The sequence below is a fragment of the Brassica napus genome, chromosome C6 (genome assembly GCF_020379485.1).
Source record: "Brassica napus cultivar Da-Ae chromosome C6, Da-Ae, whole genome shotgun sequence".
NCBI classification, from domain to species: domain Eukaryota; kingdom Viridiplantae; phylum Streptophyta; class Magnoliopsida; order Brassicales; family Brassicaceae; genus Brassica; species Brassica napus.
In genome coordinates, this window is record NC_063449.1 from 46,829,587 (window position 1) to 46,853,965 (window position 24,379).

A 24,379-nucleotide genomic window follows, 5' to 3' on the forward strand; every position below is an offset into this window, starting at 1 on the left:
TCGTCCAAGATAAGCAAGGTTTGACCAGAATCTCAGAATAAAATCATGGACAACTTCAATGTAAGTCGTCGGACGGACAACTTCCGTGTAAGTCGTCTAGAAAAAAATAATTTTTTTTGTTTTATTTTTCAATTACAAAAAACTAACCTGAGACAACTTCCATGTAGGTCGTCTAGGTATAACAAAATATTGATTTTTTAATTTTCTACTGGACGACTTACATGTAAGTCATCCAGGAAAAACCAAATTTCTGACACAATTCGGTCAAATGCAAAACTAACCCGTTTACCATAGACGACTTACATGGAAGTCGTCTCGGATTTTTTTAACAAACAAAGATGGACGACTTCCATGTAAATCGTCTATAAAAACACATTGAAAAGTCAATTGAAAAATTAACCTCAGCATTGGCCAGAAGACTTCCATGTAAGTCGTCGTAAGTCGTCTGTACGAACAGATCTGGAAAGAAACTGTATTCATAGTTTCAACCAGTGTGATAACTTGTTTAGCACACATAAGTCTTCTCTAAGCACCCATAATCTCAAACAAATGTGACACACCAAGAATCGTAAGCTTCAATGGCTCTATGAACCATAAAAAAATTTAGAATCAAAATCTTGAGTTTTTTTGGATGAATATGGAGAGAAAGTGAAAGAAATGTTATTTTTAGTTCATAAGAATTGAGAAAGAAAGAGTGTAAATCGATTTTTAGGTGCATTAAGAGCTTCAAATTGGTTGTTCATCGTGGTTGGTGTATTGATGGCAATAGCAATATTGTGAATATTTGAAGAAGATGAGAGTGATAGAGTAAAATATGCATTTTCGAAAGAAAGAAAAAATGATGGTATTTTCGTGAATAATCTGAACTTTGGGGATGAAAGAGGCAAGTTAAAGTTCCAAAAAAACATAGGTTAATTTTGTGTTTGAGTTCAAGTTTTAAGTTATATTCGCTTAAAAACCTTTATTAAAAAATAGAATTAAAATAACATCACTATTTCAAATTATTTTATAATATGTTTATTTTGAAAAGATAAGTTACTTTAAATTCAAGAGCCTCTTAACCAATCCATGAGCTTTTCCGATGCTCCAAATTTCGAACATATATCACTTTATTTTTATTATAATCTGTTTGTATTATTATTATTTAAAGCAACGTAAATGCAAAATATATAACTAAATCTACAAGATTTTTTAATATCACAAATTATTTGAAACAGAAGGATTAACTGTGGTAGTCTAGTATTGCAAGACTATTTTATACGTCTTAGAGAGTTTCCTGATAAAAGCCATAGCCAAACTAAAACGATGATGTGGTACAAGTGTATGTACATCCAATGAAATTGTACACTTGTTCATTTGTAGTAGCTCTTTATATTATCTTAAATAATAAGAAAATAAAGTAGAGACCATTAAAATATAGAGCATTAAGAAAGTTAAAATACAGAAGTACTACTCCGTTGATGCCTGCTTGAACCACTTCGGTGAGTGCTTGACTGAAACTGCATCTACTTATTCTTTTGACGGTTTGGTTGATCTTAATTGTCAAGAAGCACTTGGTATGGTTAATTTTGATGTCTCTTGTCCTATAATGTTTATTAACTTCATTGTGCACTATTGTTGGCAAGGTTGGAGTTAATTCTTTAGTGTTTTTGGGGTTTTTTTATACTTTTTGCGGTTCTACAGATTCAAAATGGCTGTAAAGCAGAATTTGGTTGCACTTCAGTTGTAACCAAAACTTCATTATGGTTAATGACATTTACAATTTAGAAAAAAAAAATATATCAGTCATAACTTCTCTTACCATTTCAATTCATCAATGGTTTAATTTATATAATGAGATTACGCAAACTCTATCATCAATAGTTTATTGCTACGAAACCAATATTCTAAACTATCATATTCACGTACTATGATAAAACACATTTTCCCCTAATTGATAGTACTATGATAATTTTAAAAGCAAATTTTTGTTTATTTAACAATGTAATCAGAATTCGTAACTGAAATATACATACACAATTAAATCATGTTTTTCCATGTTACAACTTTCGTACCAATTCGGTCTATCCGGTTAAACATTTCATTAGGATCATAATCCTAAACACATGATCTATAACTACGATGAACCACGAATCGATACATAACTTCTTTACAGTCACCATATAATGCAAAATATCACAGTATGATTATGTATACATTGATTTTCTGCAACACAACACGACATAGCTTTTTATTTTATTGACGTGGGCAACATACGAGCTTGTTAGCTTTTTTTTTTTAACATACAAGCTTGTCCTTGTTTTAAGAAATAACAACCACTAAAATATGTATGATATGGTCCTATGGAGAGATTTGGCACACGTAATCTCAAGTAGATATTTTACGAGTGAAATGCTTTTACCTTCCATTTGCAACATATGTGTGTCTGTGTATTATGTTTTACCATATTGGATTATTTTTTAAAGAAATGTTACTATAGATTACAGAAAAAAATAAGGAAAATGTGCCGCGTGTGTATATATATCTATAAGAAGGGGAGACAACTGGGGGATCTTTATGCGGTTAGGCAGCCATCGACCCTTTCGGGGCCTTTTGAGCCACTTTTACTGCATTTACATCCATTCATTTTTTTCCCTCTATATTAAGTTTATATTTATAAGAAAAATCATATTAGCATGATAATATATATTAGAATGTAATTGTACGTAAAAGACAAAGATATATGTAATTATATTACTATTTTCTTGAAAATAAATAAGGAAACAATAATATACTTAAAAAAAAACAATAATATACTTTCATCAAAGGTACATTTTAAACATAATATTGTTAATAATTAGCCTCAAATATTCAAGAAATTAAGAAGCGGAGATTTAAAACTTTCACGGTTTATCAAAACAACCACAACACAAAATTATAAAATAGAAATGTTGTATATTATGTCGAAATGAAACTAATCCATTTTTCATGACCGTCGTTTTTCTTTTGAACACCCAATAATGTCAGTTCTTACTACGATGCAGTAGACAAAATGTATATCACAAACGCTAAATATTTGACTTACTGTCAAACATAATTATCCTGACCATTAGGAGAGCAATTAATTAGTAAATATCGTAATTATATCCCCCTTGCTGTTGCTGTTTTCATGTGGCTAAAAGCAGCACTTTGATTTTCTCTAATCTGTTTCAAAATAATTATTAAAATTTGATAATCTACACAGTATTTTATTATATCCTAGTTGTTGCTCGTAACCCAATGAACCACTTGACACCAAACACATGCGGGTGCGGCTATGTATTTTGACCCATATGCTAATTGCCATATTTGTATAATTGAACACTTTTACTGTTTATAGTCAAATTCAGTCGGACGTCTAGTATTGAATATTACCGTAAAAAGGAATATTGAGTTAAACTCGGAGCTAATTTTTTTGTTTTAATTGAAAATTAGATGTTGCATGCTACAATAACTATCAATTGAAAACACTGAAAACAAAATTTTAATAAATCTAGGGTTAATGATATATATAAGAAACAAAAAGTAAAATGTTATGGGATTTAAAATAAATTCAGTGCATATTATATTTTTATAGTCACTTAAGATCACCATCCTATAATGGAAGATCCATGATTCATAAAGTTCAATCTAGACAAACACTTTTTAAAAGAAGTAATCACAGGTTTCCCTGTACTTATCTTTCTAAATTGTTAATTTAGATAATAAAAATGGTTTTGGGCGGTTAAAACAATGTGCCACATACATTGTAGCAAATGTGGTAGTTGGTGCATATTTTGGTTAAAACTCCCAATGTTTTTGGGTTAATCTACCGCCCTGAACGTGCATGGGTAATAGTAACACACCGAAATGCTATATAGATATGCACGAAGAGAAAAATGAATGATACTTATACTATTAAATATAGTAAAATAAAATCAATCTACTAAAGCAAAACACGATGTAGAAACGTTTTTTTAGTTAAATAACTCAACATTCATCCAAATTTTTTTGTAAAATATTAATAAAATATCTGCATGAAAATCAGAGCAGATTCATACGATAGAGCTTTAGGCTTTAGCAATATGGCATTCACATTTCGCAATGGCAAGGGTCGTATTAACGGATATCGCCTCCCCTGGATATCCCCTTTCGCTGTCTGCTTTGTTGTTTTTATTTTATTGCCATATATTATTTTTTTTCTTTGACAAAATATTTGCAAAGTTATTATAAAATCATATTTTCATATCTTTTATAATAAATTTCTTGTTATTGTGAAGACTGAAGACTATGAAGTGGTGGAAGATGCCACACTAATTATTATCACTAATTAAATAATTAACTAAAGCACTATCAAGTTAAAGTGTTTTAATTTTATGTAATATAAATGAAAATTAACCTCTAATGGTTTAAAAGCATATCATAAAGCAGTGGTCCGAGGGATATCAAATTTCTTTTGCTTATTTATTCAACCACAGAGATCCAGTTTTTAAAATAATCATACCACAGTTTTGGAAAATTGTTGTTGTTAGTCAAATTATTATAAATTTTATATTGTGAGATTCGTATCATCATTTTAATAACATTTTAGCCTCTTCCTTGTATTATTAGTATATCAAACAAATTACAAACAAATTGCAATATAAATCTTGGCCCAACATAAGCCCATTAGATCCATGTTAGTGGTAACCATTAATGTACCATTATCTGAATATTTATGAATGAGATTGACTAAGCTGTTTATGATCGTTGACCGTGGAGTAGTTAGACTGAACAGTAGACAACCCCGCAGGAGATGTTAACATGTGTCATTCCGATTAAGAAAGAGATTTGTGTATTGCTTGATTTGTTGATTACTCCTAATCCTAATTAACAGCAACGATTCGAGTCGAGACAAAAAAATCATTTTCAAAGAATGCAAATGGGAGATGAGAATCCACGGATCATGTACGGTGTGATCATCACCGTCTACGTTGATCGTCAAACGACGACGCCCGTCCGATCGTTTCGAGCTAGACGGAGAAATGAATGTACGTGGAATCGTGAGATTGGAAGGACGCGTGGATATGATCGTAGAGCGAATCTGCTAGCGTATATTCGAGAGAAGAGAGCTGAAAGTCTAGCCGGAGATTTGAAAGGTGACGACGACGTCGTAGAGAGTAACAGCAAACCCGAGCGGAAGGTAACGTGCTTTTATTATTTAAATGGGCTGTATATGGGCCATCACTTATGAAGGCATCTTATTTATTGACTTGTAAGCTTATGCCAATTTTGAAGAGCAAGTAAGCAGTTGCGTCTGAATAATCTGAATTTTGATTAGGACTATTATGATGGCTGGAGAGAGTAGCTTATGCAAAATTTAAAACCTCTTACGATTAAACCTTACTTCTTTAATATGTTTTGCTTTGTCTATTTTTTTCGTGATTGATAATTAAATAATTGTTGATATCAAAAAAAAAAAATTTAAATAATTGTTTTAAACCAGCTATATCTTTTTTTTTAAAAAAAAAAACAGCCAGCTATATCGGATAGAGGTAATATTACATTTCTTGTTATTTAAAAAATGGCAGAAGAAGAAACGAAGGTGGCTAAGAAAAATGATGAGTAAGATCCGGTTACCGTTTCTCCGGCCTTTTCGTCGAAAAAATAGGACGTGGAAGTACCGACAATTTGCACCAGACGAAGAAGAAGAGGGAGAAGCAAAGGCTAAACCTTACCGTTCAGATCTTTGGGTACTACTTCGACTTCATATTCCAGTTATCTTTTCTTTACAGAACTTGTTTTATTTGAAACTATTCTTAATCAATCTTCTTCTATGTTTTCTGAATAAAGAAAAAGCTTAAACATGTAGTCGGAGGATTATCACGCGGCTGCATACGAAGTAGAAGAAACGCACGAAGGTAAGACAAGAATCAGGAACACATACTTTTGTCCGTACGTAGTTGACAGTGAGGAGTGAGGAGTGAGTAGTGCTGTAGTGACTACATCTTTTGATTCCACACAACAATTTTTTTTTTTTTTCGTTCGGAACGGAAGGAAGATAAAAATCAAATCAATACATAGAAACATGAAATAAAAATGAAATTGAGAAAAGGCATAAGATTTCATGCCTCATTAGAGTACAACAATGCTGAAACAATAAAACAATTACAGAGAATACATAATTTACATTAAAATAAATAAAAAGAGACAATGCGAGTTTTTTCTTTTAAAATCAATTTCCTGTATGGCTAATTGGCTTAAGTCATGTTAGCCTTTTATACTGCTCCTGCAAATTTGAAGCCACTTTGTAATGCTGGAGAGAGTTTGAGATATATGCAAAGGAGACTGAACATGAACTTGCTTCGGTTAAATCAAAGTTACCGATCTCTATTGCCGCCTCTCTGGTCCCTTGGTAAGAGCAAACCGCTTGGAGAAGCATGAGATCGAGAAGACGATGCGAAGTCGCTTGCATCCATATCTATAAACCGAATGTGATGGCCTTGTCCTTGCCATGAATCTAGATTCAATACACCGTTGTTGCTCATATCATCATCTGAGCTGTAATCATCTTCGTCATCATAAACACCTCCGTTACGAGGCTCAATGACATAATCTCCCAACACAACAGCACCCGGGATCGACGACATTATCGTGCTTATCACGTCTCTTCTGTCTCTCTCCCTCTCAAGCCTCTTCCATTTACTTTCAAGAGCTGGATCAATGGCCCTGGGGCAAGCGTCTGGGTGCTTCTCCTTCATGTGTTTCTTGAGCTTTTTGAATTTCCCCACAAAGGAGCAGCTGTCCTGCATACAGGTCCTTCTCTTGGAGTTGAAATGCACCCGGGCGTCTTCCACGACAGTCCAGCCTTTCACCTGACCTCTGCAGAACGGACACAGAAGCTGAGGCTGCTCTGAGTCTTCGTTACCGTATGACTTCTTGTACTGGTCGAGACAGTTGGCGAAACGGCTGCTCGTCGCGCACATGTAAGGACGGCATCCTTTGTGATAGGAGGAGCACAGGAGAAGAACAGCGTTGTGTGGAGACTCCAAACATACTGGGCATGTTGAGCCTGCCCATTCTTTCTTGCAACACGACGGTGGTGGTGGGTAAGGAGCAGCAGCAATGCGAGCCTTACGATTCACTTTCTTGATTTTCCCCATTCGCGATCAATCAAATTCAAAACCTATTCAATACAAGGGACCAGGATTATAAACTGTACAGATTTTCAGAACAAGCCTCATTATACACAATGTATAAGAGATACAATAGATTAAGGACTAATGTTGTAATTAATTCTCTATATATTGTAAAACATTCCTATACAATGCTACTTAGTGTGAGCTTTCTTGAAGGTGGTGCAAGATGTGTAAGCCAACGAAACCATTAAAAACACAAAAGTAACATCTATGAATTGGTAACCAACAACAAGCAACAGTCATAGTCTCATAAGGCTCTAAACAAAGAGTTAATCTGAATCAGCCAAGTCATGCAGAATGTACAAGATGACTACACTTTACTCCTATTCAACACGAGAGACCATGATTAAAAACTGAACAAATTTTTCACATTGTACACAATGCTATCTAGATATGCAAGCTAATGAAACAATCAAAACACACAATAGTAACATATGTGAGTTGGTAACCAACAAGCAACAATCATTACTCTCATAGAGCTCTCTAAATGAAGAGTTGACAACCGGATCCAGATCCGGATCCGAGAATCTGAATCAGGCAAGTCATTCAGAATGTACAAGATGACTACACTTTACTCATATTCAACACAAGATATCATATGATTAAAACTGAACAGCCTTTTCAGAATAAGCACATTGTACACATTGTTACTTACTCTAAGCTTTCTTCAAACTCAACAACATTTGTGAATTGGTAACCAACAAACAAGCAACAATCATTACTCTCATAGGGCTCTCTAAACGAAGAGTTGACAACCGGATCCAGATCCAGATCCGAATCCGAGAATCTGAATCAGGCAAGTCATGCAGTGGCACAAGTTAGACTACACTTTACTTCTAAGCAAGCAATAGAGTGAGCGTTAATCTATAGCAATAACAACAATTCACAAGCATAAACGAGATTAGATCCAGATCTGAAGTAGCAATTCATCAATAATCCAAGCAAAACGAATCAATGGCAACGCCGATTCTCGATCCATATATAAACGATCAGGATGAATCATACAGTTCAATGTTCAACACGATCATACACAAAAAAATGATTCCGCTCATAATCTAGAATCCTAATCGATAGATCTCTCTCCTGAAATGGAAGATCGGAGAGACTTCTACAGAATCTTATCTACAAATTTTCGAGAAAATTTCAATAGTTTTAATAGGTTGAAGGATGCGGAGAAAGGTTGCGAGGTGTAAAAGTACCGGAGATAAGCGGAGGAGATGACGGAGATTGCCGGAGGAGGAGGAGGAGGAGAGAGCTTCCGAGCTTCGAAGATGCTTTTCGAAAAAAATGGAAAAAGTGATTGCTTGTACAAATTGACGTACGCAAACAAAGAAAGGCAGAGAGACTATTTTGTTTTTAAAGTTGCGGTTAGATTCCCAAATGTCGTCATTTTGACGCAACCGTTTTTCTCATCCAAATTGTTGTATAGGAATCTCGCTAAGTCTTCAGCCCACTATATCAAATTTGCGGTTAATGGACCTGATGTTTGATACATTGGGCCGCAAGCCCTTTTTGTTCCTTTGTTACAAGAGACCTACAATTCATTTTTGACATGATTGATATTGTTCTATAGATTTTGTATTAATTAAGTTGAATTTGTATCAAACTATTAACACATGGATTATACTTCAAATAAAAATGAAAATTCATATTTTTTCAGTTTGATATACGGCCACTAAACTAGACTATATCAGTATTTTAAAATCTTTTTAGCTTAAATTAGTTATTTATTTTCTCTTCATTTATAGATTTTTTTTTTAATTAACTTGCATTATTTTCGATAATCTTGATGGATTATCTTATATGCGCATTAATAAAGCCACCTAAAATTCTATTTCAGTCACTTAGTTTGGCCATCTAATTTTGTCCCCAACGACCTGACTGGTTTTTTCGTTACGACCCGCAAACGCAGCTTTTGCGGTTGGTAGCGGTTGACAGCGTTTCGAAACAATCATATGAACCGTTACAAATCGCTTCAAACCGCTCCGAACCTCTTAAAATCAAAAGCTGGTTCCAGCTAGCGTTTGCGGGTGGAAAAATAAATATAAAATTATCTTCAAAAATAATTTAAAATTAAAATTTTAAAATGGGAATATTATAAATAAAAATATATACATATTTTATATATTAATTAAAATTCACAAACAGTATCATAATTTATTTTATAAAAACTTTAAATTAACTATTTATTTGAATTTTTAAACATTTATATACACACATATATAAAGATATACACAATAAATAAAACGAAATAAAATATTTTTTAAAATTTTTTAATATAAATCTTCAAAACAAATTTTATTAAAATTATAACTTTCAACTAATTTTTTTTTTTATAAATAAACATAATATTTTTATTAATCATATTATATTGATAATTGTTATATTTTATTACAATCGTATGTTTTTTATATTTTTATAATATGTTAACATGAGTAATTTATTATTAAACCGCTGCAATATCTTATAATCAACCAGTCACAAATATTCCGCAAATGTAACAATTTTCAAACGTTATATCAGTCATACAAATAGTGGCGAACCCGGACTTTAATTAAAGGGGTGTCAAAAATAAAATAAAAACAATCAATGGGGTCGTAGTAATCGAACCTAAGTTTAGGGGGTTCATTATAGAGCTTCTACCAAAATTGCTACCAAATTCTCACTGTTCTTAAGCATAATCAAAGAATTTTAACTATTTATGGTGTGTCACTTGACACCCTATTTCTCTTAATGGGTCCGCCACTGCATACAAAATGCTTAATAACGATTGAAACCGCAATCATCCGCATCCGCAAACTCCGAACTCGTAATCGCAACCGCTACGTTAAAAACCAGTCGGACCCTAAAATTAAAGCCGAAGCATTCTAAATATAACGGGGTTATAGTTTGATTAGTGGGCTCAAAGAGTCATTTTCATATTAATGCATAGCATATGTAAAACATCACATGCAATTATTACATCCTCCTCCTTCATCCATCAAAATCAAACCATATTTTTTTTTTTGGTTTTTTCCTGTGATAGAGCAAATCCAACAAGAAGCAAACAGTCGTATCGTCGTAATCAAACACACTACGAAGGCACCAAAAACAGAAAGTTAAAAACTAAGATAAGAGAGGATCTAAATTAACTTCTGTAAAAGAAAATGACCAATATCTCAATTTACTACAAAAAGAGGGATTACATAACAAATAGATAAAAAGGGAGGTAAAAAAGAAAGAAAAAAAGCATATCGGTAGTGGAATGAATTAACGTGTTGGTGGTATCTCGTGAGTCATCCAACGAGTAAAACTCCACCACGTGTCGAAACGAACGCGGTGCACGAGTGCTACCCTACGCCCCACACCTCGCTATCATACACTCGGAATAAAAAAAAAAAATTCCCTGAAAAGATGAACCGTTCCTCTGTTACCTGCAAATAACGCGGTGAAGGATCCGAAAGAACATGAACCAGAGAAACTCGAAGAAACCCTAATCTTAGCCCACGCTTCGATTCATCATCATCTTCATACTCATCCTCTTCGTATCTTCTTCAATCGTTCGAATCTGAAATTGATTGGGTGAAGCTAGGGTTAGCAGGTTCGCGAAATTAGGGTTAGGGTTTTGATTATCGGAAATTGAAGGCGGAGTGTTAGGGTTACGGTTCCATGAGCCTAGCGGGAGTCTACGGCGGCGGGTTGAGTCGGTTATGAGCGTTGACCAATGCCAGCGGCGGGAGAAGATGATGGGTAGGGGAGTGGACGGAGGCTGCGGTGCTGAGGAGAGGCCTTGTAGACCATCTCGCAGGGATAGCAAAGGATTCGAGGAGGAGAGGAGTTCGCAGGGAATCGATTTGTTAGCTCAGGCGAGCAAGCATCTCTCCGAGAGGTCTCCGTATGATGTTAACGAGGATGGTTCGAGTGTTGGGGTGAGTGTGGGGACTTTGCCCATAGCGTTGGCTAATTTGCTGAACCAGAAGGATGATAAGAAGCGGCACAAGAAGTCTCACCATGGGAGTGAGACGAAGAAGAAGAAGTCTTCTAGGCAAGGGGAGAAGCTGAGGGCTGGGAGCATTTGGGTTGAGCGTCAGGACTACTTTAGGCGGTTAGAGTTGCCTGATTTAAAAACTTTGTCGGATTTAGCGTCTCTAAGGTCTTTATCTTCTCGAGGCTGCTTTTCAGTTCCATCTGTGGAGTATGAGTCGATTGATATACAACAGAGGGAAACTGATGCGAGTGAAAAGAGCGAGGATGCTGTTGGTAAAGAGGTTAACGAAGATGTTGGGCAGCCAATGAGTGTTGACAACGTGGGGGATGAGACGCCATCTGGGTCAGACTATTCTGGTAGTTTAGAATGGGTTTTAGGTTGCAGAAATAGGATTTTGTTGGCATCGGAAAGGCCCTCCAAGAAGCGGAGGCGTATTGGTAGTGATGCAGGTTTGGAGAAACTAGTGGTTGCCGCTCCTTGCAGAGGGAATGCATTGTCATGTGATTTGTGCTGCACTGGTGATGCTAAGGAACATCATAACCAGTTGATTGTTTGCACTTCCTGCAAAGCTACAGTTCATAGAAAATGCTATGGTGTGGTGGAAGATACGGATGATGCTTGGTTGTGCTCCTGGTGTGAGCTGGAGAATGGTGGTAGTGAATCTGAAAGACCATGCTTGCTCTGTCCGAAAAAGGGTGGCATTCTGAAACCTGTTGTCTCAAAAACTGAAAATGGTGGGCCACCGGAGTTTGCTCATCTGTTTTGTTCTTTGTGGATGCCTGAGGTGTACATAGAAGACTTGAATAAAATGGAGCCGATCTTGAATTTGCCTGGAATAAAAGAAACTCGCAGAAAGTTATTGTGTAACTTGTGCAAGGTGAAATCTGGTGCTTGCATTCGGTGTTGTAATGGTAGGTATTGTTTCTTTCTGTGCATCCGGTCTACTTCTGACCATCGGTAACATTGATACTCTTCATGATATGTTCTGTTGTATAATCTGGGTCTTTTCCTTAAGATGCTGCTTTCTTAGAAGTTGGAATTGTGCAAAAAGTAATGCGTAGGCCAAACAAATAGGACTATTTGTTGCTCGATCCGCTTAGAAAAGCCTACACTTCATCTTAGATTGGGGTTCATCTGCCTATACGGCTATTCTCGCAGTTGTAGTCTAGATAACCCAACTGTCTAGATCATTTTTTAACTGGAATATGCTTTGTTGAAACTGTTCACCGCAGTGGAGTGTTAAGTATTTTGTATCGTTTGTTCTTTGATGAATATTTTGCTATTCTGGGTTGCTGTGGAAGTGAATTTTCACACAGCTTGGACCTAACTAAAATAAATAGGCAAATGTCTATGCTTCCCATGTTCTTACTTGATTTACTTGACCAACTTTATGGCTGCATTCTACTTGTCACATTTTTCTTCGATTCTATGTTCTATCCAGATGAGTTATTGATACTTCTTTACAATCTCTTGATTATAGCAACATGCCGAACATCTTTCCATCCTATATGTGCAAGGGAGGCAGGGAATAGGCTAGAAATCTGGGGAAAACACGGGTGTGACACTGTAAGTTTCATTCCTTACAGAACGAAACCATTGACACTAGTGATGTTTATTCTTTAACAATGTAAGAAATTTTGTAGGTTGAACTGCGAGCTTTCTGCTCTAAGCATTCAGATATTCAAGAAAGTGGAAGGCCTATAGAGGGAGGAGAAATTAATGCAGCCGATAGTCGACCTCTTGAAAGTAATCTTCCATCAGAATCTGTAAGAGATCAGCTAAGTAATGATGAGATGGGAGTTGACGTAGGAACACCAGGTACACGTTCTGATATTTCGAGAAACAGTGAGTTGCGAGAACTTGGATCACCGCGTTCAGAATTTAACTTGTCTGCAACAGACATTGTTGAATCAGGGATTACTGGGAGAAGCACCGATGACGAAAAGACTCAATCCGAGTCTCTTAGTTTTGGGTTGATTCTGAAAAAGGTGTGCATATACTATTAAGTTGGATCATCTGTACCTGTTGACTCTCTTGCTCATTGATTAACATTTTTTAGTTGATCGACCTGGGGAAAGTGAATGTGAAGGATGTGGCTGAAGAGATTGGGGTCAATCCTGATTCTTTAAATGCCAAACTTATGGTAACGTTTTAAAACTTCTCATATACCTGCTTAAAACGTGTGTGTCCTCATTGTGGGTTTCTGTATATTGATTTCAAAGTTTTGCGTTACAGGATGGAGACTTGTTACCTGATTTACTAGGCAAGATAGTTAAATGGCTTGGCCAGCATGCACACATGGGAACTAGGAACAAAGGCGAAATTTCTAAAATTGCGAAACCTACTAAATCTGAGCGTCGGGCAGCTATCTGTACTGAAGGCATGGTGATGCTAGATTCTGACATCTTGAATCCGACATGTACACCTGCTGAAAATTGTATTGGTAATGGTGTTGTGGCTGATGAAGCTAAAGCTAGTAGTACCGTTGTGAAAAATGGAAGCAGTGGGTTGCCATCTGATCGTTCTTCAGAAGAACAGGTATCTCCCCTGGTTCGCACTACTTGTTAGATATTTCACCAAAGGTTGAAACGTAGCTGCTGCAGTATTTTTGTTTTTATGCACAAGGAACTTCTGATGAGATTTTGGACATTGTGCCTTGTTTCTCATATGCAGAAATCAGCAGTGCTTGATCAGGAAGGTCATCTTGGGAAAAGTTCAGTTAATCTTTCTGGTATGTTCATCTAAGTTTTCACTATTTCTTCGTGCATATCTGATGTATATATCCTCCATGCTTGTTATCCTCCATGTTGTGTTTTCTTCATTTGTGTTACATAGCTGCGTAGAGTTTTTCTACTGAGGAAGTCTCTTCATGGTCCAGTGTTATCACGCTTAATAGATAATCTTAGTTAATGGTAGCTGCTGCTTATCTTAATTTTGATTTGTGCGTAGATGATCACGGAGAACAATCAAATCGCAGTTCGTCTGGACTAATGGTGGAGAATGCCTTTTCCTTGAGGCCAGATAGTTCTCAAAATCGTGGAATGTTGAACTTTCCAAGCCCTATTTTCTTGGATCTCCTGTAAGCTTCAAAACACATTCGGGAGACAGTCTCTGTTATTCTCTTACATAAACATTCTACCTACTATATCACTTTTTATTTTTATATGATGATTCAGTGATCATGAAGCATATCCTGGTTTCGATCCTCATCCTTATATCCACAAAGAATTGTCAGAGATGGACAAAGAAAAGACCCTGAAAAGCAGCACGAACTCTTATGTGGATAGGATTACAACCGAACCTGATGGTAAAGAATTTATGATTTATGCTACAGCTTTTAAAACATCTGGTAACATTGTAACATTTGGCAGGCTCTGAAGAAGGAAACACATTTTGTCAGTTAGCTAAAGCTAGGAAATTGGGCATTCTAGATCTCTCTCCCAAAGATGAAGTGGAAGGAGAGCTTCTATATTATCAACTTCAGTTACTTGGCACCGCAGTTTCAAGAAAGCAACTCTCAGGTGATTTTTTATCCCTTTGTTATTTGCATGGTCCCGATTCTTCATGTTTTCTGCATTATATAATAATTTTGTCATGTTATACTAAAGCTGCTTCCTTTTCTCAGACGATCTTGCCTACGAAGTTACCAAAATGCTGCCCCTGGAGATTGATGAAGAGCATGGACGAAGATGGGATGATGTTCTGGTCAACAAATATTTCCATGATGTCAGGGAAGCAAGAAAGCAAAGTAGGAAAGAGAAAAGACACAAAGATGCCCAGGCTGTTCTAGCTGCTGCTACTGCTGCAGCGGCAACATCTTCTCGGAATACATCGCTCAGGAAAGATATGGCAGAAGAACCTGCTCAACAAGAGGTTGTTATTGCTACGTTTTGAGTTTTTCCTCCATGTTTTATTTTTCTATACCATATTTTTTTTATTTTTGGTCATTTTTTGCTGGTTATAAATCGACAGATGAGTACTTCTAGACGTAAAGTTGCTGGCAGCGCTCACCTAGTGCCACAGACAAAGGAAACACTTTTAAAGATGCCTGCTTCCGGTCCACCATCAGAGAAGCGGTCTGATCATCGTACACCTGACTTTTCGTCAGAAAAACCACGAAGTTGTGATATCTGCAGACGCTCTGAAACTATATGGAACCTGATTGTAGTGTGCTCTAGTTGCAAGGTGATAAGACATTTCCTGTGAATTTTTTTCTCATGATTTATTCTTTCTAGGGACAGCTTTTATTTTATGCACGATATGGTATCTTATCATGCTCCAATTACAGGTTGCTGTTCACATGGATTGCTACAAATGTGCTAAAGAATCTACTGGTCCTTGGTACTGTGAACTATGCGCGGAATCTACTGGTTCTTTCAATTTTTGGGAAAACCCGTCTTCGACTACAGAGTGCACTTTATGTGGAGGCACAACTGGGGCTTTTAGGAAAGCCACAAACGGCCAGTGGGTGCATGCATTTTGTGCGGAGGTGAAGTTTCCTTTATTCGCAGGATCTTGCATACTATATCCAGTAAAGATTATTGCAAATGATTTGGTATTTAATTTCTTGCAGTGGTCTTTGGAATCAACCTTCAGAAGGGGGCAAACAAATCCTGTGCAGGGAATGGTGGGTTTATATTATTATAATGCAGAATCAGTATCATGTTTAAAAAAATGCTAAAGCATAATATATGATGCTTTGTTAGGAGTCTCTGGCCAAGAACACCAGCACTTGTTGTGTATGCCAACGGATATATGGTGCATGCTTTAAGGTATGGTATGGTGCATACTTGTTGTGTATGCCAACGGATATATGGACAAAGATTGACAAAAAGCTTGTTTGTCATTTCACAGTGTAGTTATGGTAACTGCCAGGCGACATTCCACCCAACCTGTGCCAGAAGTGCTGGCTTTCATATGATTGGTGGTGGGAAGCTTCCGCATAAGGCTTACTGTGAGAAACATAGCTTGGAACAGAAGGCAAAGGTCTTACTTAGAATCTCTTTAGTCATTTTTATGATGGTCCACTTGCATGATAAGGTTGCTTATATCTCTCTTGGCTGTGTTGGCAGGCCGAATCTCAGAAACATGGGGAAGATGGGCTGAAAAGTCTCAAGCATTATAGGGTAAGAGTTCTTAGCTAAGGCGTTAAGCATGTTTTGATATCTCTCTTACAAATTATTTTATTTGCTATATCTCCTCCAGGTTGAACTTGAGAGGTTACGACTACTGTGCGAGCGGATAGTCAAGAGGGAGAAGTTAAAAGTAATACCTAAACCCTCTTCCTTTCATTGAAAACAAATGGGAACTTGACCTTTTACTGGTGTATATATTTTTGCAGCGAGAGTTGGCTATTTCCTCACATGAGATACTTGCTGCTAGAAGGGAACACGCTGCACGTTCATTACCACTCCGTAATCCATTTTCTCCTCCAGAAGTTTCGTCTGACTCAGCTACGACGTCAATAAAAGGGCATCCGGATAGTAATGTATCTGGCAGTGAAGCGATACAGAGGTCAGATGATATCACCATTGACAGCACAGCCTCCGTTAAGCAGCGCCGAGGCAAAGGTCCTATTGCAATGGATACTGATCAGAAAACAGACGATAGTGCTACTTCTAAAGGTCGGAGCAAAATATTATCTGGGAAAACAGTTCCACGGAAGCATTGTATAGTATCGCCAAGTGTTTCAGAGGATGGAGATGAGGAGGGATCAAAGCCCAAGAAGGTGAGAAGAATCCCTTTGTCCTAAGTTTACTCTTTGTTCCGCTCAACTCAGCTCATTCATGAAAACTGATAATAGCAGCATGTAGAAACGTTTGCGAAGGAGATTGTGATGACATCGGACGAAGCTTCTTTCAAGAATCGGCGGCTGCCAAAGGGCTACTTTTATATTCCGGTTGATTGCTTGCAAGAAGACAAGGCGAGCAATGAGAAGGCGGAGGAGGACTCGTCTGACAAGTGAATCAACAACTACAAGGCTGCTTCTTCTTCAGGTGTGATCTATGTAAGCACAGGGGTTCACGTCAGTTTTGGTTGACTTACCCGTCGTACTGGAAACGTTTCCGGCCATGGAAACGGCGGCATGGGGAGGGGACAGCGTTGGGATTATATGTCCGAGAAGTTGGAGACGCAACACTTTCATGGAAGACGGACGATGAAAACAATCGAGACGTAGATCATTCGTTTGGTTTTGGAAAATTTGTATGCTCTCTGCTTATACAGTGATTGAATTGATTAGCAAAGAGGAGACTAAATAAAAAAAAAAGAATTAAAAAGCGAAGAAAAATGTATTAGTATTTTGAATTTGTATGAGAATTGACTTATGTTTTACCTTTTTTTTTCTCTTTACTTCTTTCAATTTTTCATGCTTTCAATCATTTTCTTCTTTTCTGCCAGTTCTGTACATTTTCCAGTTAAATCATTTAAACAATGCATATTTCTATTATTCTATGTATTTTATAAAGTTTGCAGATAACACTAAACTTGAATACATTCTCTATTTTTTTACAGAAAGTTATACATGAAAAAAAATTAGAGAACGCAAGGCTGTCATATTTTTCAAAAGTATCATTTTTCTCTTGTTTGAAAATAAATATAGTATTAATAACACCTTTGGAATGTCTAAAAGAATGCTCATTTGGCAATGCTTCTGTTCAACAAGATACTAAATATGAGGTAAATCAAGTAGAAGAAGGACAAAACATGAGCTGATAAACCTGTTAAACCTTAAATAATAAACAATAAATCACAAAAGAGGAGGGCAAGAGATATGTTTCTCCTCAGAACCAAGCCACACTAGAAGAGTCATTTGGGCACATATATGTTTAAAAAAACATTCTTCATTTTAAAGTCCTTGATGTTCTCTCCAGTATATGAGATTTGTATACCTTTTTGGTTCTTTACAAAAATTGTCATCTCCTCTTAACAACTATCAAAGTTGCCTTCCTTGATAAAACACACAAAATTCAAAGAAGTGCATTCCAAACAGCATCTTCTCCTTCACTACACACTTCATGAACAATCTTCATCCTCTCCACCGACTTGCAAATACCACTGCAGCTCCACTCGAACGACGCCACACACACATCTCCCGCCTCTGCCTTCCATCTACAATCTATCCAAATGCAAATCAAAAAAGGAAGATAAACCATCAGAAACCAACCACATAGACAATAGAGAGATTGTTTGATAGTAATTGAGCTTTTTACCTGGAGGAGTACCACAGCAGAAGTTTCTGTCATCAATATGCTCAACCTCAAGTCCAATAAACCATGACCCTAAAGACACATCTTCATTTGCATACTTATGCAATATTGGCCTAACACACAAAAGTTTAAAACCTTTTTAAGACCAAACCTATGATGAAGCTGGAAGAAGGCAAGAACACTACTACTTACTGGTTGACTGATATGTATTTGGCAAGATCCTTGGAGATGGCATAGATCTGTCCCGTAGCGTGTCGAAAGTACTTGTTACCTTCTTCTCCAAACTTCCAGTACTCAGGCTCATGGTACTTCACTGTCCTGCAACACATTTTTTAAAAATAAATAATCTGATTTAAATAAATAAAGATTAGGAGGGCAAATGAGATTTTTACTTTTGAGCAAGAACAGGTCCTGACTTCATACAACCGATGTATACCCTCGGCTTTGACCTGTGACGAGCGAGTGTTGAAGCAAGCATACCGAGGTTGACGTGGACATCATCATCAACCTTGATGTAGAACTCTGCATCCCATCTAGCTACTGCTGTTGAGAAGAATATTTTGGTTTTCGCTGAGAGCTCGTGGTATCCTTCGACATGTTCCAGCCTAAGGAAGTCTTTGTGCTGAGCATCTTCTGAGTCAATAGCTCTATCCAATATACTGTTTGAGGTTGCACTGTGTCCAATCATGAACTTGATGACGATTCCTTTCTCTTTCTCTAGTTTCTCTAGCTTCTCCCCTGTAAACATTATCCACATATATATATATATATATATTAAATTTAATAACTAAAAAAATCTGCTAACATATATATATATATATATATATACCTTGAGGCATCCAGGTTCCTCTGAGGGAGTCACGCCGTTTTCTACTGCTGAATGCTGTGTTGATTCCCATAACCATGAACACTTTCTTCTTCGGGTTTGATCCGGTTGAAGAGGAAGAAAGTGTTTCTGAGCCATCGACTGAGTTATCTAGAGACCTGGCAACACTACAGAGAACACACATAGATAGAATCAAATAGTCAGAGTAAAAAATTACTATTAACATATTGATAAAAAGCTTAATTTGGTCCTCACTCTATTTCTTGGTGAGTTCTCAAAACTTGGTCAATTACATCTTTTTCTTGTGTAGCTTTCTGCATTTTGAGCAAAAATCAAAACATACAAAGCTCAAAATCCTAAAACTCGAATCTTTCTGAATTTATCATATCTTTATCTTCAATTAAACTACTGAAAATTATGAATTATTCACTAATCACTGAATTAAACTTAATTAGAATAAAGAAGTAAAATTATTTAAATCAAACAATGAAAAAATATGAATTTAATCACTAATCATTAAAGCCACATTCAGAAGTAAAAATCATTCAATTAGACTCCTGAGAACTAAGAATTAATCACTAATCACTGAATTAAACTTAATTAGAATAAAGAAGTAAAATTATTTACATCAAACTATGAATTAATCACTAATCATTAAAGCCACATTCAGAAGTAAAAAAAAATCATTCAATTAAACTCGTGAAAACTATGAATTAATCACTAATTATTGAATTAAAACTTAATTAGAATCAAAGAAGCTTACTTTCTTATGAGCACAATCGTCAGAGACAATCTGGAGCTCATGGTCACGGTGGCGCTGTGAGATCAGCTGACTACCGGAATCAGACGACGGCTCCCACGACCTGAAACAAAAGCAAAAAAACCCATCAACGAGAAAGACGAAGAAAGGGTTTCTGAGGATAAAGGTGGAAGCTTTATGGAACCTTGAGGTGAAGATAGCTCCGAGGACGAAGAAGGAGATGCAGATGAACGGAACCCATCTGAGAGAGATGACTCTTCTTGAGACTTTGTGCTTCATCGTCGTGGAGAGCTTGAAAGGAGAGAGAGAGAGAGGGAGTGAGATTTAGAGAGATTGCAGATTTATAGAGAGGAGAGATATATAATTGAAGAAAGATTCAAAGTGATGAAATTTCATGTGAAATGAGAAAATGGAATTAGAAAGTTTCCAAATTTATAACTTTTATTACACTTTTTGTTTGGCTTTTGTAATGGCTTTCACACCGTCGAATATGCCACGTCGTTATTTTATATTTATATTTAAATTAAAAAATATATAAAGAAAGGACTGTTATTAATTTATGAAAGGGCTATTGTACTATTAGTCGCGAGAATTCGGATTGAGATAATCGTGTGTACACGAACCATACTATTGTTTTACTTTTAAATTTTTTTGTAAAACCAATCAATGTTAATTAAATGGAATTATTGGGAATTTTGATAGGAAAATAGAGCAGATGTTATATAGGAGTGCATGTCCATGAATGAACAATGATGTCGTTAATATAGTTTATTTAGTCTCTATAATTATATAAGGAAGGAGATCTAAGCTAATATTTCGAGACGAATTGTCAAAGAGGAATTGACATTTTGAATTGAAAAGATTCAAAGTAGACCGTCAAATATGGTTAGGCAGAAAGGAGAAGAATGCGTGTCGTCGACCGCATTGACTCCACGTCGCAGACGCCGTGATGTGCGGTTTATGGGCCTTTTTACAAATTGTCCCATCATCTCAGTAAATTCATGGGCTTGCTTAACATATAGATAAGATCATTACTAGTTACTTTTTCTTATTTACAGAGAAGGCTTTAAGTTTGCAAACTCCCACAAGAAATGTTGATGTGGAGAGATTTATAAAGGGCAAAAAATCTTTAGTTTTGATTCGAAAGGATCCGTTTAGTGAAAAATAATTAAAAATCAAACTCTCTGAAAGTTTGAATGAATTATATTATTCTCCTGAATCATATTTTAGGTATTTTTGAAAATTTTAGTAAAACTAAAGCTATTTTTTTTAAAAAATAAAAAGAACTTTAATTAAAAAAAAACAATTATTTCAAATAGTTTTTTAAAGTTTTTGTCGTAAAAATAGCTTTCAAAAAGAAAATGACCAAAATAACGTCTTTTAGTTTTGAAATTTTAATATTTTTTTTTTTTTAAATTTGAAACTATATCTCCAAAACTGCACCCCTTAACTTTAAATCTTAAATGTATATTAGTTAATCGTAGGATAAAAATGTACTTTTAGCCTTTATTAAAATTTATTTTAGTCATTTTTTCTTCATTGAGTGCTATTTTTATGACAAAATTTTTTTTAAAAAAATTATCCTATGGAATTTAACGTTTCAATTGTGTATCTAAAATTAGTTTGATGTACTGAAGAAAACAAATATTTTAATTTAAATATATATTAAATTTTTTTAAGAACGTCAGATTTCAACTAAAATTTTTAAAGAATGTCTGATTTTATTTTGTGCAAGCTTTGCCAATACTACAATTTAACTTTTAAAATTTTTAGTTTCCAGTTTTAAGTTGAATTGGGTTTTGTTCCCGTTTACTAAAAAAAAAAAGGAAATTATAAAATAATTAGTTAATTACTTGCGGAGAAGGAAATAATCTTAAAACGAAAAAAAAGTAAAAGATCTTTCCTTTTCATGAAAGTTAACCCTAATTTCTCCTTCTTTATATAAACAAACAAACGCACGCCTCTCTCTCTCTCTCTCTCTCTCTCTCTCCCTCTCAAAAGCAAATCTTACATCCCCACCAGCTTTCGATTCCATCGTGTTCTGAGGTATCTCCCCTGATCCTTTGCGTTGATTCACTGTTTCAATCTTATGCTATTATTAGAGAGACGCTCTGTTTTGAATACCGTAATCAGCTTCTTCTCCAAATTGGAGCTTAATCGTTTTGAAATCTCGTAATGATTGATCGGATTATTAGTACTACTAGTCTCTTAGTTGTTCGATTCTCCCTTAGGGTTGCTCGATTCAGGAACTGTTTTTGAAGAACATTGCTCTGTTTTTGATTCGTGTGTTGTGTTCTGTTCTCTAATTAAAAATGGTTTCTTTCAGCTCTTTTTGTTCACAGGAGTTAAAAAGTTTGAAGCTTTGCAAGAAGAATCGAAAAATTTCGAAGCTTTATTTTATGTCTGACAAGATATCACCCTTTTGCTATCTACCACCTCTCTGCTTGGAGAAGAACAACACTATCATCCTACACCACCCAGAGCTAAGAACCACCACTAGCTCCTCCTCCATCACACGCATCTTCTTCAAACCCGAGACACCTCCTCTCCTCTCAGACCACTTTCACTAACAAAGATGGCGCTTCAGAACATTGGTGCTTCCAACCGCAACGATGCCTTTTACCGTTACAAGATGCCTAAGATGGTTACTAAAACCGAAGGCAAAGGCAACGGCATCAAGACCAACATTGTCAACAACGTCGACATCGCCAAGGCTTTAGCGAGGCCTGCTTCTTACACTACAAAGTACTTTGGATGCGAGCTTGGAGCTCAGTCCAAGTTTGATGACAAGACTGGGACTTCGCTTGTGAACGGAGCTCATAGCACTTCTAAGCTTGCTTCTCTGTTGGAGGCTTTTATTAAGAGGTATGTTCAGTGCTATGGGTGTGGGAACCCTGAGACTGAGATTGTTATCACCAAGAGTCAGATGGTGAATTTGAAGTGTGCGGCTTGTGGGTTTGTCTCTGAGTGTGACATGAGGGATAAGCTGACTACGTTTATTCTGAAGAATCCGCCTGAGGCGAAGAAGGTGGGGAAGGATAAGAAGGCTATGAGGAGAGCTGAGAAGGAGAGGGTGAAGGAAGGTGAGGCTGCTGACGAGGCGATTAAGAGGCTTAAGAAGAAGGATGGTTGTTCCAAGTCGTCTAAGAAGGATGCTTCTGATGAGGAGATTAGTCCCAAGCATGATGGGAGTGCAGATGATGATGATGATGATGGGATCCAGTGGCAGACGGATACTTCTAGAGAAGCTGCTGAGAAGAGGATGAAGGAGCTGAGTGCCGCTACTGCTGAGATGGTGATGATCTCTTTAGACGAAGAAGAGGAGAAGAAGAAGAGTCTTGTGATGGAGATGAAAGAGTATCTCAAGAAGGGTTTACCGATAAGCGAGCTCAAACCTTTCGTCTCCTCCCTCTCTGAGCCTCCTCAGGAGGTCATGCACGCGCTGTTCAACGCTCTCTTTGACGGCGTGGGGAAAGATTTTCTCAAGGAAGCGATGAAGAAGAAGGGTTGCTTGGCGGCTGCAACGCAGGAGGAAGGTTCGCAGATGCATCTGCTAAACTCTTTTGGATCGTTCTGCGGGAAGAGCGGAAACGGAGAGGCGGTTAAGGAGGCGGCTCAGGTTCTCAAGGCGCTGTACGATGAAGACGTTGTCGAGGAAGAGTTTGTGTTGGAATGGTACCAAAAGGGTTTGGCAGGAGCTGACAAGAGCTCGCCTGTTTGGAAGAGTGTGAAGCCTTTTGTGGTGTGGCTACAGAGCGCTGAGTCTGAGTCCGAAGGGGAGGATTGAGAGTTTCTTTTTGCTATGTTTTTACTGTTTTTTTTTAAATTTAAATGTTATTTTGGTTTTCAGTATTCTCAGTTTTTTTTTTATTATATGTTAGAACATGCAAAATTTGCAACTGGGTTGTTTGAACTAATTGATTCTTGCTTTTGTTTTGTTCTTGCTTTGTTTGGTTCTAGTGTTAATTGTGTGTGTGTGATTTGAATCCGGTTTAGGGAGGATTCTTATTGCAATCCGGTTAGGTGTTTAAAGATTCTCTCTGGTAGCTGCTGGTTTGAGACTTTACTAGACAAATCAAATAATTAACATAAGCTCGAACGCTAATCAACACAACCCTTTGAATAACTCTGATTAGAAGAGAGATGACTACAAAAGCACTTACTTGAATACCATCTTCATCTATTACGACTACAGATGTCGATAAAGTGGGACTTTCTGGTGTTTATTTTCTTATTTAAAATATATTTTATTTTTATGTTTTCATTGTTTTGTCCCGACATGTACTTTTTACACCATTTGTTTGTAAACCGTAGGACGATGATTATTGGCGTTACACTGATTTTGACAGATTTTAGTGAATAAAGTACCACCACGGCTGAGTCTTTGTCCTCGTGAAAACTGATTTCAACATTATTTGATTTTCTTACAAGAAAGAACAAAAA

The 24,379-nt window shown here is 36.5% G+C and overlaps 5 protein-coding genes across 9 annotated transcripts; 3 read left to right on the top strand and 2 right to left on the bottom strand.

Moving 5' to 3' along the window:
* The first annotated feature begins 4,592 nt into the window (after positions 1–4,592).
* LOC125589175 lies at positions 4,593–5,873 on the top strand. The gene is made up of 2 exons (XM_048761538.1): positions 4,593–5,179; positions 5,568–5,873. Exons 1-2 carry the CDS (start codon positions 4,913–4,915, stop codon positions 5,838–5,840), a joined length of 540 nt encoding a protein of 179 aa, XP_048617495.1. The 5' UTR covers positions 4,593–4,912; the 3' UTR covers positions 5,841–5,873.
* Positions 5,874–6,057: 184 nt separating this feature from the next.
* LOC125589174 lies at positions 6,058–8,536 on the bottom strand. The gene is made up of 2 exons (XM_048761537.1): positions 8,375–8,536; positions 6,058–7,162 (listed from the first exon to the last, which is right to left on the bottom strand). Exon 2 carries the CDS (start codon positions 7,137–7,139, stop codon positions 6,357–6,359), a length of 783 nt encoding a protein of 260 aa, XP_048617494.1. The 5' UTR covers positions 7,140–7,162; positions 8,375–8,536; the 3' UTR covers positions 6,058–6,356.
* Positions 8,537–10,562: 2,026 nt separating this feature from the next.
* On the top strand, positions 10,563–17,505 carry LOC106354594. Of its 4 annotated transcripts, XM_048761539.1 has the most exons (20): positions 10,564–12,053; positions 12,623–12,708; positions 12,786–12,960; positions 13,042–13,130; positions 13,202–13,285; positions 13,378–13,680; positions 13,816–13,873; positions 14,092–14,221; positions 14,319–14,449; positions 14,514–14,663; positions 14,768–15,015; positions 15,115–15,327; positions 15,431–15,631; positions 15,716–15,769; positions 15,849–15,914; positions 15,997–16,128; positions 16,215–16,268; positions 16,348–16,407; positions 16,484–16,870; positions 16,949–17,505. In XM_048761539.1, exons 1-20 carry the CDS (start codon positions 10,865–10,867, stop codon positions 17,105–17,107), a joined length of 3,969 nt encoding a protein of 1,322 aa, XP_048617496.1. In that variant the 5' UTR covers positions 10,564–10,864; the 3' UTR covers positions 17,108–17,505. The 4 variants fall into 4 exon arrangements, with proteins under 4 accessions (XP_013650022.1, XP_013650024.1, XP_022560548.1 ...); XM_013794568.3 differs by having other exon boundaries at positions 10,563–12,053; positions 12,786–13,130; XM_013794570.3 differs by having other exon boundaries at positions 10,563–12,053; positions 12,786–13,130; positions 16,956–17,505.
* A 345-nt stretch (positions 17,506–17,850) lies between these two features.
* On the bottom strand, positions 17,851–20,377 carry LOC106354593 (beta-1,3-galactosyltransferase 7). 2 transcript variants are annotated; one of them, XM_013794567.3, is made up of 8 exons: positions 20,121–20,377; positions 19,940–20,039; positions 19,432–19,490; positions 19,180–19,343; positions 18,743–19,088; positions 18,543–18,668; positions 18,354–18,463; positions 17,851–18,259 (listed from the first exon to the last, which is right to left on the bottom strand). In XM_013794567.3, the coding sequence occupies exons 1-8, from the start codon at positions 20,213–20,215 to the stop codon at positions 18,111–18,113; spliced, it is 1,149 nt and encodes a 382-aa protein (XP_013650021.1). In that variant the 5' UTR covers positions 20,216–20,377; the 3' UTR covers positions 17,851–18,110. The 2 variants fall into 2 exon arrangements, with proteins under 2 accessions (XP_013650021.1, XP_048617497.1); XM_048761540.1 differs by lacking the exon at positions 19,432–19,490.
* A 1,454-nt stretch (positions 20,378–21,831) lies between these two features.
* LOC106400294 (probable eukaryotic translation initiation factor 5-2) lies at positions 21,832–23,876 on the top strand. Its single transcript, XM_013840672.3, has 2 exons — positions 21,832–21,982; positions 22,263–23,876. Exon 2 carries the CDS (start codon positions 22,512–22,514, stop codon positions 23,721–23,723), a length of 1,212 nt encoding a protein of 403 aa, XP_013696126.2. The 5' UTR covers positions 21,832–21,982; positions 22,263–22,511; the 3' UTR covers positions 23,724–23,876.
* The last annotated feature ends 503 nt before the right edge of the window (positions 23,877–24,379 follow it).

What these genes read in the sequence shown, in the direction of transcription:
- LOC125589174 (XM_048761537.1), bottom strand. Translation starts at nt 7,139, where the DNA reads ATGGGGAAAATCAAGAAAGTGAATCGTAAGGCTCGCATTGCTGCTGCT.
- LOC106400294 (XM_013840672.3), top strand. Translation starts at nt 22,512, where the DNA reads ATGGCGCTTCAGAACATTGGTGCTTCCAACCGCAACGATGCCTTTTAC.
- LOC106354593 (XM_013794567.3), bottom strand. Translation starts at nt 20,215, where the DNA reads ATGAAGCACAAAGTCTCAAGAAGAGTCATCTCTCTCAGATGGGTTCCG. An exon ending in GGAGCTATCTTCACCTCAAG is followed by an intron (nt 20,040 to 20,120) that starts GTTCCATAAAGC and finishes CTTTTGTTTCAG; the next exon opens with GTCGTGGGAGCCGTCGTCTG. An exon ending in CTGCTGTGGTACTCCTCCAG is followed by an intron (nt 18,260 to 18,353) that starts GTAAAAAGCTCA and finishes GCATTTGGATAG; the next exon opens with ATTGTAGATGGAAGGCAGAG.
- LOC106354594 (XM_013794568.3), top strand. Translation starts at nt 10,865, where the DNA reads ATGAGCGTTGACCAATGCCAGCGGCGGGAGAAGATGATGGGTAGGGGA. An exon ending in GAAAACACGGGTGTGACACT is followed by an intron (nt 12,709 to 12,785) that starts GTAAGTTTCATT and finishes GAAATTTTGTAG; the next exon opens with GTTGAACTGCGAGCTTTCTG. An exon ending in AGGGATCAAAGCCCAAGAAG is followed by an intron (nt 16,871 to 16,948) that starts GTGAGAAGAATC and finishes TGATAATAGCAG; the next exon opens with CATGTAGAAACGTTTGCGAA.
- LOC125589175 (XM_048761538.1), top strand. Translation starts at nt 4,913, where the DNA reads ATGCAAATGGGAGATGAGAATCCACGGATCATGTACGGTGTGATCATC. An exon ending in ACAGCAAACCCGAGCGGAAG is followed by an intron (nt 5,180 to 5,567) that starts GTAACGTGCTTT and finishes AAAAAATGGCAG; the next exon opens with AAGAAGAAACGAAGGTGGCT.